This window comes from Lissotriton vulgaris, chromosome 6 (genome assembly GCF_964263255.1).
Source record: "Lissotriton vulgaris chromosome 6, aLisVul1.2, whole genome shotgun sequence".
Lineage (NCBI taxonomy): Eukaryota > Metazoa > Chordata > Amphibia > Caudata > Salamandridae > Lissotriton > Lissotriton vulgaris.
In genome coordinates, this window is record NC_141694.1 from 1020844320 (window position 1) to 1020859858 (window position 15539).

Below are 15539 nucleotides of genomic sequence, written 5' to 3' on the forward strand. Positions count from 1 at the left end.
AGATAGAGTGAGGGCGATAGACAGATAGAGTGAGGGCGATAGAGTGAGGGCGATAGAGTGAGGGCGATAGATAGAGTGAGGGCGATAGATAGACAGAGGGAGGGTGATAGATAGATAGATAGAGTGAGGGCGATAGAGCGAGGGCGATAGAGTGAGGGTGATAGAGTGAGGGCAATATATAGAGTGAGGGCGATAGATAGAGTGAGGGCGATAGATAGAGTGAGGGCGATAGATAGACAGAGTGAGGGCGATAGATAGATAGACAGAGTGAGGGCGATAGATAGATAGACAGAGTGAGGGAGATAGATAGAGTGAGGGTGATAGATAGAGTGAGGGCGATCGATAGAGTGAGGGCGATAGATAGAGTGAGGGCGATAGATAGACAGAGTGAGGGCGATAGATAGAGTGAGGGCGATAGATAGACAGAGTGAGGGCGATAGATAGATAGACAGAGTGAGGGCGATAGATAGATAGACAGAGTGAGGGAGATAGATAGAGTGAGGGTGATAGATAGAGTGAGGGCGATCGATAGAGTGAGGGCGATAGATAGAGTGAGGGCGATAGATAGACAGAGTGAGGGCGATAGATAGACAGAGTGAGGGCGATAGATAGATAGACAGAGTGAGGGCGATAGATAGATAGACAGAGTGAGGGAGATAGATAGAGTGAGGGTGATAGATAGAGTGAGGGCGATCGATAGAGTGAGGGCGATAGATAGACAGAGTGAGGGCGATAGATAGACAGAGTGAGGGCGATAGATAGACAGAGTGAGGGCGATAGATAGATAGACAGAGTGAGGGCGATAGATAGATAGACAGAGTGAGGGAGATAGATAGAGTGAGGGTGATAGATAGAGTGAGGGCGATCGATAGAGTGAGGGCGATAGATAGACAGAGTGAGGGCGATAGATAGATAGACAGAGTGAGGGAGATAGATAGAGTGAGGGCGATAGAGTGAGGGCGATAGAGTGAGGGCGATAGAGTGAGGGCGATAGAGTGAGGGCGATAGAGTGAGGGCGATAGAGTGAGGGCGATAGATAGACAGAGTGAGGGCGATAGATAGACAGAGTGAGGGCGATAGATAGATAGACAGAGTGAGGGCGACAGATAGATAGAGTGAGGGCGACAGATAGTTGGAGTGAGGGCGATAGATAGATAGAGTGAGGGCGATAGATAGATAGAGTGAGGGCGATAGATAGACAGAGTGAGGGCGATAGATAGACAGAGTGAGGGAGATAGATAGAGTGAGGGAGATAGATAGAGTGAGGGAGATAGATAGAGTGAGGGTGATAGATAGAGTGAGGGCGATAGATAGAGTGAGGGCGATCGATAGATAGAGTGAGGGCGATCGATAGATAGAGTGAGGGCAATAGATAGAGTGAGGGCAATAGATAGAGTGAGGGCAATAGATAGAGTGAGGGCAATAGATAGAGTGAGGGCAATAGATAGAGTGAGGGTGATAGAGTGATGGCAATATATAGAGTGAGGGCGATAGATAGAGTGAGGGCGATAGATAGAGTGAGGGCGATAGAGTGAGGGCGATAGAGTGAGGGCGATAGAGTGAGGGCGATAGAGTGAGGGCGATAGAGTGAGGGCGATAGATAGAGTGAGGGCGATAGATAGATAGAGTGAGGGCGATAGATAGATAGAGTGAGGGCGATAGATAGAGTGAGGGCAATAGAGTGAGGGCGATAGAGTGAGGGCGATAGAGTGAGGGCGATAGAGTGAGGGCGATAGAGTGAGGGCGATAGAGTGAGGGCGATAGAGTGAGGGCGATAGAGTGAGGGCGATAGAGTGAGGGCGATCGAGTGAGGGCGATCGAGTGAGGGCGATCGAGTGAGGGCGATAGAGTGAGGGGTGAGGGCGATAGAGTGAGGGCGATAGAGTGAGGGTGATAGAGTGAGGGCGATAGATGGAGTGAGGGCGATAGATAGATAGAGTGAGGGCGATAGATAGACAGAGGGAGGGTGATAGATAGATAGACATAGTGAGGGCGATAGATAGATAGACAGAGTGAGGGCAATAGAGTGAGGGCGATAGAGTGAGGGCGATCGAGTGAGGGCGATAGAGTGAGGGCGATAGAGTGAGGGCGACAGATAGAGTGAGGGCGACAGATAGAGTGAGGGCGACAGATAGAGTGAGGGCGACAGATAGAGTGAGGGCGATAGAGTGAGGGCGATAGAGTGAGGGCGATAGAGTGAGGGCGATAGAGTGAGGGCGATAGAGTGAGGGCGATAGAGTGAGGGCGATAGAGTGAGGGCGATAGAGTGAGGGCGATAGAGTGAGGGCGATAGATAGAGTGAGGGCGTTAGATAGAGTGAGGGCGATAGATAGAGTGAGGGCGATAGAGTGAGGGCGATAGAGTGAGGGCGATAGAGTGAGGGCGACAGATAGAGTGAGGGCGACAGATAGAGTGAGGGCGACAGATAGAGTGAGGGCGACAGATAGAGTGAGGGCGACAGATAGAGTGAGGGCGACAGATAGAGTGAGGGCGACAGATAGAGTGAGGGCGACAGATAGAGTGAGGGCGACAGATAGAGTGAGGGCGACAGATAGAGTGAGGGCGACAGATAGAGTGAGGGCGACAGATAGAGTGAGGGCGACAGATAGAGTGAGGGCGACAGATAGATAGAGTGAGGGCGACAGATAGAGTGAGGGCGACAGATAGAGTGAGGGCGACAGATAGAGTGAGGGCGACAGATAGAGTGAGGGCGACAGATAGAGTGAGGGCGACAGATAGATAGAGTGAGGGCGACAGATCCATAGAGTGAGGGCGATAGATAGATAGAGTGAGGGCGATAGATAGATAGAGTGAGGGCGATAGATAGACAGAGTGAGGGCGATAGATAGAGTGAGGGCGATAGAGTGAGGGCGATAGACGATAGAGTGAGGGCGATAGAGTGAGGGCGATAGAGTGAGGGCGATAGAGTGAGGGCGATAGAGTGAGGGCGATAGAGTGAGGGCGATAGAGTGAGGGCGATAGATAGAGTGAGGGCGATAGATAGAGTGAGGGCGATAGATAGAGTGAGGGCGATAGATAGAGTGAGGGCGATAGATAGAGTGAGGGCGATAGACAGATAGAGTGAGGGCGATAGACAGATAGAGTGAGGGCGATAGAGTGAGGGCGATAGAGTGAGGGCGATAGAGTGAGGGCGATAGAGTGAGGGCGATAGAGTGAGGGCGATAGAGTGAGGGCGATAGAGTGAGGGCGATAGAGTGAGGGCGATAGAGTGAGGGCGATAGAGTGAGGGCGATAGAGTGAGGGCGATAGAGTGAGGGCGATAGAGTGAGGGCGATAGAGTGAGGGCGATAGAGTGAGGGCGATAGAGTGAGGGCGATAGAGTGAGGGCGATAGAGTGAGGGCGATAGAGTGAGGGCGATAGAGTGAGGGCGATAGAGTGAGGGCGATAGAGTGAGGGCGATAGAGTGAGGGCGATAGAGTGAGGGCGATAGATAGATAGAGTGTGGGCAATAGATAGAGTGAGGGCGATAGATAGAGTGAGGGCGATAGATAGAGTGAGGGCGATAGATAGAGTGAGGGTGATAGATAGAGTGAGGGTGATAGATAGAGTGAGGGTGATAGATAGAGTGAGGGCGATAGATAGAGTGAGGGCGATAGATAGAGTGAGGGCAATAGATAGATAGAGTGAGGGTGATAGATAGAGTGAGGGCGATAGATAGAGTGAGGGCGATCGATAGAGTGAGGGTGATAGAGTGAGGGCAATATATAGAGTGAGGGCGATAGATAGAGTGAGGGCGATAGATAGAGTGAGGGCGATAGATAGACAGAGGGAGGGTGATAGATAGAGTGAGGGCGATAGATAGATAGAGTGAGGGCGATAGATAGATAGAGTGAGGGCGATAGATAGATAGAGTGAGGGCGATAGATAGAGTGAGGGCGATAGATAGACAGAGTGAGGGCGATAGATAGATAGACAGAGTGAGGGAGATAGATAGAGTGAGGGTGATAGATAGAGTGAGGGCGATCGATAGATAGAGTGAGGGCGATCGATAGATAGAGTGAGGGCGATCGATAGATAGAGTGAGGGCGACAGATAGAGTGAGGGCGATATATAGATAGAGTGAGGGCGATAGATAGATAGAGTGAGGGCGATAGATAGATAGAGTGAGGGCGATAGATAGACAGAGTGAGGGCGATAGATAGAGTGAGGGCAATAGATAGAGTGAGGGTGATAGAGTGAGGGCAATAGAGTGAGGGCAATAGAGTGAGGGTGATAGATAGAGTGAGGGCGATAGATAGAGTGAGGGCGATCGATAGATAGAGTGAGGGCGATAGATAGAGTGAGGGCAATAGATAGATAGAGTGAGGGTGATAGATAGAGTGAGGGCGATAGATAGAGTGAGGGCGATCGATAGATAGAGTGAGGGCAATAGATAGAGTGAGGGCAATAGATAGAGTGAGGGTGATAGAGTGAGGGCAATATATAGAGTGAGGGTGATAGATAGATAGAGTGAGGGCGATAGACAGATAGAGTGAGGGCGATAGAGTGAGGGCAATAGAGTGAGGGCGATAGAGTGAGAGCGATAGATAGAGTGAGGGCGATAGATAGATAGAGTGAGGGCGATAGATAGATAGAGTGAGGGCGATAGATAGATAGAGTGAGGGCGATAGATAGACAGAGGGAGGGTGATAGATAGATAGATAGAGTGAGGGCGATCGAGTGAGGGCGATCGAGTGAGGGCGATAGAGTGAGGGCGATAGAGTGAGGGCGATAGAGTGAGGGCGATAGAGTGAGGGCGATAGAGTGAGGGCGATAGAGTGAGGGCGATAGAGTGAGGGCGATAGAGTGAGGGCGATAGAGTGAGGGCGATAGAGTGAGGGCGATAGAGTGAGGGCGATAGAGTGAGGGCGATAGAGTGAGGGCGATAGAGTGAGGGCGATAGAGTGAGGGCGATAGAGTGAGGGCGATAGAGTGAGGGCGATAGAGTGAGGGCGATAGAGTGAGGGCGATCGATAGATAGAGTGAGGGCGATCGATAGATAGAGGGAGGGCGATCGATAGAGTGAGGGCGATAGATAGATAGATAGAGTGAGGGCGATCGATAGATAGAGTGAGGGCGATCGATAGATAGAGGGAGGGCGATCGATAGATAGAGTGAGGGCGATCGATAGAGTGAGGGCGATAGAGTGAGGGCGATAGAGTGAGGGCGATAGAGTGAGGGCGATAGAGTGAGGGCGATAGATAGAGTGAGGGCGATCGATAGATAGAGTGAGGGCGATAGATAGATAGAGTGAGGGCGATCGATAGATAGAGTGAGGGCGATCGATAGATAGAGTGAGGGCGATCGATAGATAGAGGGAGGGCGATCGATAGAGTGAGGGCGATAGATAGATCGATAGATAGAGTGAGGGCGATCGATAGATAGAGGGAGGGCGATCGATAGATAGAGTGAGGGCGATCGATAGAGTGAGGGCGATAGAGTGAGGGCGATAGAGTGAGGGCGATAGAGTGAGGGCGATAGAGTGAGGGCGATAGAGTGAGGGCGATAGGCTATCTATCTCACTCTATCTCTCGCCCTCACTCTATCTATCTATCGCCCTCACTATCTATCTATCGCCCTCACTCTATCTATCGCCCTCACTCTATCTATCGCCCTCACTCTATCTATCTATCGCCCTCACTCTATCTATCTATCGCCCTCACTCTATCTATCTATCGCCCTCACTCTATCTATCTATCGCCCTCACTCTATCTATCTATCGCCCTCACTCTATCGCCCTCACTCTATCTATCGCCCTCACTCTATCTATCGCCCTCACTCTATCTATCGCCCTCACTCTATCTATCGCCCTCACTCTATCTATCGCCCTCACTCTATCTATCGCCCTCACTCTATCTATCGCCCTCACTTTATCTATCGCCCTCACTCTATCTATCGCCCTCACTCTATCTATCGCCCTCACTCTATCTATCCCCCTCACTCTATCTATCCCCCTCACTCTATCTATCCCCTTCACTCTATCTATCCCCTTCACTCTATCTATCCCCCTCACTCTATCTATCGCCCTCACTCTATCTATCGCCCTCACTCTATCAATCGCCCTCACTCTATCCATCGCCCTCACTCTATCCATCGCCCTCACTCTATCCATCGCCCTCACTCTATCCATCGCCCACACTCTATCCATCGCCCTCACTCTATCCATCGCCCTCACTCTATCCATCGCCCTCACTCTATCCATCGCCCTCACTCTATCCATCGCCCTCACTCTATCCATCGCCCTCACTCTATCCATCGCCCTCACTCTATCCATCGCCCTCACTCTATCCATCGCCCTCACTCTATCCATCGCCCTCACTCTATCCATCGCCCTCACTCTATCTATCTACCGCCCTCACTCTATCTATCTATCGCCCTCACTCTATCTATCTATCGCCCTCACTCTATCGCCTTCACTCTATCGCCCTCACTCTATCTATCGCCCTCCCTCACTCTATCTATCGCTGTAGGAGAGTAGGGTCTGCTTTCCTATGGTCACCCTACTTTTTGCTTTTTGCTTCACTGGTTTTCGACTTAATGTGGCTGTGGGCCTGCTAATCAGACCCACAGCCCTTCTGTTCTCTCTCTAAATTCACAACCATGTACTTTAGGTACATCACCAATTGGGATGGGTCACCTTATGAGCCCCTGTACAGAGTACTATAGGTACCCAGGGCATAGGTGTATCCAAGGCCTACCAGGGGCTGAGGCATATCTTTTGCCACCCCTGGCTGGCCATCCAAACTGACGCCACTGGCTGATCACTCAGCTGGGGCAAGGTCGTGTAATCACCCCTTGCTTAGATATAGTATACCTATATCTAAACCTATATCTGGACACATATACACCTATAAGTCACTCCTATGGCAGGCCTTAACAATCCTGGAGGCAGAGTGCTTGGTTTTATGTGAGATGGTGCTCTAGCATGAGCTAAGCCTGTCTGCAGCTTTCGGAACCAAGTCCTTATAGCTGTTCTGGAATATTGCCATACCATATACTCTTAAGTGCATTATGAACCTCGCGGTTAAATGCTAACTATGGTTTGGCTTTCTCAAAACATGTTGTGTAAGGTGTCATACGCTTTGGAATACTAGCCCCTCACCAGTATTGGTGACGGGGGTAGCATTCCACCCTTCTAGAGGGAGAAGACATGTTCCTTTCCTTAAACCCGGTTAAATCTAACCAGAGCCTCAGCATCACAAAATGGATGCTGCTGCCACAGACACAAGTCTGGCCTCCTGCTGCTGACAGAACCTCCGGCAGGGGAGGCCTGGACAAAAGGTTTACTGTCACAGGGAGGTGTTACACCACCCCAGACAGGAGATAGTGGATTGGGGCAGGGAGGGCTGAATGAAACTAGACACTGCCTGGGGCGCACAAGGTGTCCCAGGCAAAGCCCAGTTCAAACCTGTGCTGGGGCACTCCAGCCCCAGCTCTGGCGCGAAACTGGACAAAGGGAAAGGGGTGTAACCACCCCCTTCCTGGGTCCCACCCATAGGAGGGACCTAGCAGGAGATCCAGCCCCTTGATTTGGAATAAAGGTAGGAGCTGTGCCATGAAACATTAGATCATCCTGACTGAAACTTTGATACGAAACTCTGGACCCTTCTACATCCTACTCAACGTAGAAGACTGAAGAATCTCCCTTGTGGTCAAGGAGTGACCACCCTGTGCAAGCAGGCACCATCAGCGCTCAAAGGTTTTCTTTGTTGTTGCTCCCGCCGGAGCTCGAACGACAGAGACCGACAAGAACCGGACTTCCAGACTTCCAACAGCCGATCCACAGTCCCAGCAAAGCTGAGAACCGTGGAGGCGACGAGAGACGTGGGACCGGCCATCTTGGAAAGCCAGCGAAGTGCTTCCCGTGCAGCTCCCGAGGCACCCTCGAAGCAGTGCATTGGGGATTGAGAAGCCCCAGCCCCGAGCAGCTTTTGCACCAAAGATCACCTCTCAACACTCACCGAGTGCTGCGTGGGGCCCTTTTGCATTTTCCTGCTCGACGCGTTGTCCGGTCACTTGCCCGTTGGCTAGTGGCCTCTGAGACGACGAACCTTCAAATTTAAACTGCTGGTCTGGTTGCTCCAGACTGGCCCTTGCTCCCCTGAAAAGGAGCCGTCCATCAGACCTTCCCGGTCTGACCCAGAAGCCATCTTTGAGTCCTGCGTGGGTTGCATTTGCCAAGGCCTGTTGACTCAGATTCGAGAACCGACACCGCCGACAGCGAGAGCCTTCGTGGGACAGCTCGTGTCCACCACCTGGTCGTCCTCGATCCTTCCTGGTCCACGTGGCAGCGGAGACAAGCTTCACGACATCACTTGATCGCAACCCGACATCGCCTGGTTCCTTCCTGGCTCCACGCTGGTCACTGGCTAGTGACCTAGCCTCTGTCCCCTCTGCTTTCAGGTACTCTACATCTTCTATCCACCCTTGGATCCAACCGGACTCTTCCCTCCTGGTTGCCTGCAGCATCTTCACCTCCAGGCTCCATAGAACTCCACGACGAAACCCGAAGCACTTTGACACCTATGCACCCGCTTCCTGTGGGTGAGGTAACGAGAGTACTCGGGTGCTCCTGTAGTGGTTTACACCTCTAGTGTCCTAGTTTTAACTGGCTAGTTCTAGTCCAGTCGGAAGACTCCTAAAACAGTAACTTCCTCATTTTTACGCACCATTGACTTGTATGGTAAACGCGAGTGCCTATAAACACTGCACCCGCATCCTGTGGGCCTCCTATGTCCTAACCTTCGTTAGTCCAGTGTAGCCCCAGCGATTCTCAAGGCTCTAGGCCTTACCATTGTTCGTGACGTGGTTCTTATACCACTATTTTAGTATATGGTTTGAGTGGCCACCAGGGCCTACCATATTTGTGCAACTTTTGTATGCTGTATGAAGTTCTTTGTTTAACGCTTGTGCTTCTGTGCTCATAAAGAGTATAGGGGATTATTTTAGTAATAAATACATATATTTTATAATATGTAACTTGTGTGGTGTCCTTTCATTTGGTATTGATTGGATTGCATATGGTAAAACAGCTGGCTTCACATGCCCTCTTGAGTTTAGCCTAAGACTGCTTTTGTCCATGCTACCCCTAGGATAGCTGGTCTATAAGGTTGACTTACAACCAATCACCATAAGGGTAGTTTGGACTGGTGCAAGGTGCTCACTAGAATTATTGATCATAATATACCAGGCCAACTTCTCACAATCGCCCTCACTCTATCTATCGCCCTCACTCTATCTATCGCACTCACTCTATCTATCTATCGCACTCACTCTATCGCCTTCACTCTATCGCCCTCGCTCTATCGCCCTCGCTCTATCTATCTCACTCACTCTATCTATCGCATCACCACAGCATCACTCAGAACCACCACAGAACCACTCAGGGGCACCACAACATCACTCAGGGGCACCACAACATCACTATGCGCTACCACAGCATCACTGAATGCCACATCATCACTCGTCGCCACCACAAAATCACTCAGCCTCACCACAGCATCAATCTGTGCAACCATTCAACAACAACTGGTTCAAATATGTTCTCTCAATGTTTCAAGCTTTATTACAAATGTTACAAAAAAATGTTAATATTTCACTTCTGTTCTTGGATTTTCGTCACAATAAAATACACTGAACATAATCTTCACAAAAGTTATTTACAAAAGTTAAAGCTATTGCCATTATAAATTACAATAACTTTTATTTAAGTATTAATTATTTAAAAATAAAATAAAAGCCATTGTTATTTGTAATATCAATACATTTAAGTCACGTAAATACAACACATATTGCATTACAAATGCTGTAGGTGTCACATTTGCGAAAGTTAAAACTATTGGCATTGTAAATGACAAAGCTATTAATTTCGCTATTTTCAAAACCAACACATAAATAAAATATTTGTCATTTACAATATCAATAGCTCAAACTTTCCTAATGCGAGACCTATTGCATTGCAAATGCTTGTTTTTAGGGTGTATTACAAACTTTTATTTAATTCACTCGCTCCTGCATTATTAGTTTTGTTAGCAGCCCATGTTGGAGCTTTGATCTTCCCTTCCTCCTACGAGTTTACTGTGCCTGCTTTGTCTTTTGGATATGCTGCTTCCTTTGAGTGCTTAAAACTCCACTTTCCCATTACTTTTACATACCATTTTTGGGAAGAACAGCTCAAGTATAGGTAAATAAATATTTACCAGCTGTTGGACGTAGACTGCTGTTAACTCTACACCATAACTACATTGGCTCTGGGAAAAATTCATTGGTAAGTGGAATTATCTTTGTACTGGGCATGCACTAAGGCTGAATGTGTTAGTCTCTACTGGATTCATTAGTATGGGACGGATTGTAAACAATATTCCCAATTCAGTTGCTGCTGTCCTTGCATTATCTCCTGGAGTGGACAGTGGCTATTCTCTTCCCCTTATCTCTCCTTGAGAAGTGTTCTTAATTGAGAACAGGTCATATCTTGTTGGGGAGCTTTTCTTGTGGAGTGTGGGGAATTCTCTTCGTCCTGTCAAACCCAACTTGTTTCAGGTTAGTGGGATCTTGTGCGTTACACCCCGGGACATTCCTTTCGACTGGGACCTCGATTTGCACTGATTCACATGATGGGCCACCATGAGCTTTAGGGACCGCTCCAGCAAAGCTTAAAGAATCATTGCGCTGCAATCTGAACATGACTTTGTGTCGTGGTTGCATTCCAAACACCAAAGGTGAATAAGGGGTGGGACCGTCACCAACGGCCGATGACAGTCTCTGCAGGGCTTGAATACCGTCTTTCTAGATGACATACTCCTAACACACCAGGAGGAAAACCTCAAACACTCCTGACAAAAAGTAAAAAACAGCCAGTCTAATAGTGACTGAGTAGTAGCTCTTCTCCAGATCAGTGCTGGCTGGCGTGGAAAGGAAAGCACTGATGCCAGCGCGCCTTGGTGGTGCCAACATAGGTACCGCAAAGCCACTTCCGGCTTGAACGATGAAGCATACGGAGCCGATCTACACCACCTACTGGAATTGAAGGGTACTGCTCACTAAAAATCTTCCTGATACACTTACAGTCTGACGCCTGGGAAAATTTAAAGATAAAAAATCTGCAGCTAAAAGTCTCTATCAGATGCAGGTATCAAGACGGGGTGCTGCCATCTCTTATGCTGCAGAGCCCAGTCTTTGGCTTTGCAGCACATGAACAAGGCCTCTGTCAGACTCCAGCCAATCTGTCTCAGGTGGCCATATGCCATATCAATGGTACTTGGGATGGCCCATGCTTGGGTCGGATGGCAGAAGTCCCAGAGAGTGTCAACCATCTTCGATTGTGGTCAAACTCAGCCCTGACATTGATTTTCGCATTACTATTCATCTGTACATTTTCTTGCCACAAATTCCTTTTTTCTGTGTTGAATCAAAGCCTTATTTCACTTAGTCATTCGGTATTAATTTGCTAAATCTTTTTTTGGGTGAATGGTTTCAGTATGTACAGCTTACTAAAAAAAACAAAATAGGAAAAACTATCACTTACCCAGTAACAGTTCTCCAGATGTTTCCTTTGAGGGAGCCACACAAATGCATCTTCGATTAACTCTAGAAAGATAAAATTAAAAAACTATCAATTATACTATACCATTACTAAGCCTTCAAACTACACATTATATCTGCTGGAAAAATTAGGGAGGCAGTGATAGCTATTGTGAGAAGTTAGCCTGGCATATGTTGTCCACTATTCTAGTGGGCACCTTGCACCAGTTTAAACTACCCTTATGATGGTGGTTGTAAAGTCAACCTTGTAGATCAGCTATCCTAGTGGTAGCATGGACCAGCAGTCTTAGGCTAAAACTTAAGAGAGCATGTAAAGCAAGCTGTTTTACCAATTATAATCCCTTGAATACCAAATGAAAGGACACCAGACAAGGTATATATCAAATATATATGTATTTATTACTAACACAACCCCTTTGAACGCTTGATGAGGTCAGAGATCGAAATACATTACAAGTTACTCATTAAGCATGCTATAAGTTGCACAAATACAATTCTGCCCTAGAGGCCTGACGAAGAACTAAGTAAGTGGTATAGGAATCACTTCAGGAATAGGGAGTAGACCTAGGGCCTAGGGAATCGCTGGGGCTACACTAGACAACCAAAGGTTGGGAAGTAGGAGAGAGACCCACGGGAGACGCGTGCAGTGTCTAAACACAGTCGCGAGTTACCATTGACTTATAATGGAGAACGTGAGAGTTACAAAGTTACTGAAAAGGGACACTTCCGGATAGACTACGGTAAAACCCCTTTAAGCTAGGACACTTCGAGAGTCAACACCCATGGGAGCACCGAAGTACTTGAGTTACCTCACCCAGGGAAACCGGGTGCATAGGTGTCTTTTCGTGACGGGTTTCGTCGATGTTTTTAATGGAGATCTGCAAAGAAGTGCTGCAGGCGACCAGGTGAAAAGTGTCCGGGTGGATCCAAGGGTGGATCGGAGACGAGAAGAACCTGAAAGCAGAGGGGACAGAGTCTGGGTCACTAGCCAGTGACCAGGAAGGAACCAGGCGATGTCGAGCTGATTCAGGTGAAGATGTGAAGCTTGTCTCTGCATCCACAAGGACCAGGAGGCGTCGACGATGACCACGAGCTGGATTCGAGCTGTCCCACGAAGGATCTAGGTGACTGCGGTGTCGGTATCCGGACTGGACCCACCAAGCCTTGGTAACCGCAACCCATGCAGAAAGTGAAGATTGGCATTGAGTCAGACCAGCAAGGTCTGGGGAGCTTCTCCTTTGGAGGGAAGCTGGAGCAAGACTCAAGCAACCAGAAAAGCAGTTTGGATTCAAAGGTTCGTCGTCGGAGGGCTCACTAGCCAACGGGCTAGCAAACGGGAAGAAGCGTCAAGCTGAAATGCAGGAGCAGGCCCCACGCGGCACTGGTGGAGTGTGGAGGGCTAAGCTTGGGTGCAAATGGCGCTCGGGTCTGGGGCTTCTCAAACCCCAATGCACAACTTCGAGGATGCCTCTGAAGCTGCACTGTTAGCAAAACGCAGGATATCCAGGGTGTCCGGTCCCACGTCTCTCGTGTCCGCCACGGGTTTCAGCTTTGCTGTGGATGTGGATCGGAGTTGGAGGAGTCTGGAAGTCCAGTTCTTGAAGTAGGTAAGTCTTCGGGGTCCATCAGGAACGTCGACAAAGCAAACCGGCAAGTTACCAGGAAGGAACCAGGCGATGTCGAGCTGATTCAGGTGAAGAGGTAAAGCTAGTCTCTGCAGCTACAAGGACCAGGAGGCGTCGACGACGACCAGGAGCTGGATTCGAGCTGTCCCACGAAGGATCTAGGTGACTGCGGTGTCGGTATCCGGACTGGACCCAACAAGCCTTGGTAACCGCAACCCACGCAGGAAGTGAAGATTGGCTTCGAGTCAGACCAGCAAGGTCTGGGGAGCTTCTCCTTTGGAGGGACGCTGGAGCAAGCCTGGAGCAACCAGGAAAGCAGTTTGGATTCAAAGGTTCGTCTTCGGAGGGCTCATTAGCCAACGGGCTAGTAAGCGGGAAGACGCGTCGAGCTGAAATGCAGGAGCAGGCCCCACGCGGCACTCGTGGATTGTGGAGGGCTGAGCTTGGGTGCAAATGGCACTCGGGTCTGAGGCTTCTCAAACCCCAATGCAATACTTCTAGGATGCCTCTGAAGCTGCACTGTTAGCAAAATGCAGGATGTCCAGGCTGTCCGGTCCCACGTCTCTCGTGTCCGCCACGGGTCTCAGCTTTGCTATGGATGTGGATCGGAGTGGGAGAAGTCTGGAAGTCCAGTTCCTGAGTAGCTAAGTCTTCGGAGTCCGTCAGGAGCGTCGACAAAGCAAACCAGCAAGTTACTGGTGTTTGCACAGGGTGGTCACTCCTTGACCACAAGGGAGATGTCTTAAGTCTTCCGGACGATATGTAACGTCGAAGGTCCAAGAGTTTGTGTCAAAGTTTCTTCCAGGATTAATCTAAAGTCTCTAGACTCAGCTCCTATCTTTATACTAATTTAAGGGGCTGGATTACCTGCTAGGTCCCTCCTATGGGTGGACCCTGAAAAGGGGGTAGTTACATCCCTTTCCCTTTGTCCAGTTTCGCGCCAGAGCGGGGCTGGAGTGCCCCAGCAACTGGTTTGAACTGGGCTATGCAAGGAGTACCTTGTGTGCCCCAGGCAGTGTCTGGAAAAGTATCTTTCCAGTCAACCCACCCTGCCCCAATACACTACAGGCTGTCTGGGGAGGTGCTAGCACCTCTTTCGACAGGAAACCTATTGTCCAGGCCTCCCTTGCTGTAGTTTCCCCTAGCTGCAGGATGTCAGACTCGTGTCTGTGGCAGCAGCATCCATTTTGTGATGCTGAGGCTCTGTTTAACTTTAACCGGGTAAAGCAGTAACTACATGGCTTCTCCCTCTAGAAGAATGGAATGCTACCCCTGCCACCAGGACTGGCGGGTAGTAGTATTCCAAAGTGTTTGAAACCGTACACGACCTGCTTTGATAAAGCCAAACCAAAGTTAGTATTAACCGCGAGGATTATAATGCACAGAAGAGTATATGGTATGGCTATATCATAGAACAGCTATAAGGAGATGGTTCCGAAAGCTGCAGAAGGGCTCAGCTCATGCTAGAGCACCCTCTCAAATAAAACCAAGCACTCTGCCTTCAGGATTGTCAAGGCCTGCCATAGGAGTGACTTATAGGTATATATGTGTCTATATACAAGGGTAGATATAGGTATACTATATCTAAGCAAGGGGTGATTACACCACCTTGCCCAAGCTGAGTGATCAGCCTGTGGTGTCAGTTTGGATGGACAGCCAGGGGTGGCATAATACATGCTGCAGCCCCTGGTAGGCCTTGGATGCACCTATGCCCTGGGTACCTATGGTACACTATACAGGGGCTCACAAAGGTGACCCAAATCCCAATTAGGTATGTACCTAAAGTACATGGTATCAATTTAGAGAGAGAACAGCTGGGCTGTGGGTCTGATTAGCAGGCCCACAGCCACACTAGAGTAAAAAAAACGGAGTATCACAGCGAAAAGTGGGTGTGATCATAGGAAGCAGACCCTACTCTCCTACAGCTATTTGTAAATGATTATGCTTAGAACACTGTAACTCCTTATGAATTTATGTTGATGGAGGGAGACGGTGGCAGTGTCCCCCAGACCCGCTGTTCACCGACGGCAGAGTGAGTAGTAGGACTGCTCTGTAGCAATTGCGAGGCTGCGAGGAGTTAGAGAGCATCTTTTTTAACTTCTGCACTGTTTTTAAACCTGCACGGCTTTCACTGCTTTTATTGTCAGTTTTTAGATGAAAGCGTGATTGCTCTCACCTAACACTCTCCCCGCATTTCCTGGGCTCGATACTGCAGCCTGCCCGCCCCGGTCCGACTCGGCAATTATTGCCGTAGAGCGGAGGGCGGACAGGTAAGAGCCAGGCACACCCACTTTCACTTCCGCTAGAGCGGAGGTCAGCGCTCTAGTCCACACCGTTTCCAGGGCTATTTAGACTGGACTGAAACGTGAGTG

The 15539-nt window shown here is 49.3% G+C and overlaps 1 protein-coding gene across 3 annotated transcripts in view; it reads right to left on the reverse strand.

Moving 5' to 3' along the window:
* The window catches only part of LYST (lysosomal trafficking regulator), a 4348576-nt gene that overhangs the window by 1655095 nt on the left and 2677942 nt on the right, over positions 1-15539 (reverse strand). For all 3 annotated transcript variants that reach the window (XM_086927077.1, XM_086927076.1, XM_086927078.1), the window contains one exon: positions 11526-11587. In XM_086927077.1, coding sequence (XP_086783203.1) covers positions 11526-11587 — 62 coding nt within the window. The remainder of the gene's footprint in view (positions 1-11525; positions 11588-15539) is intronic.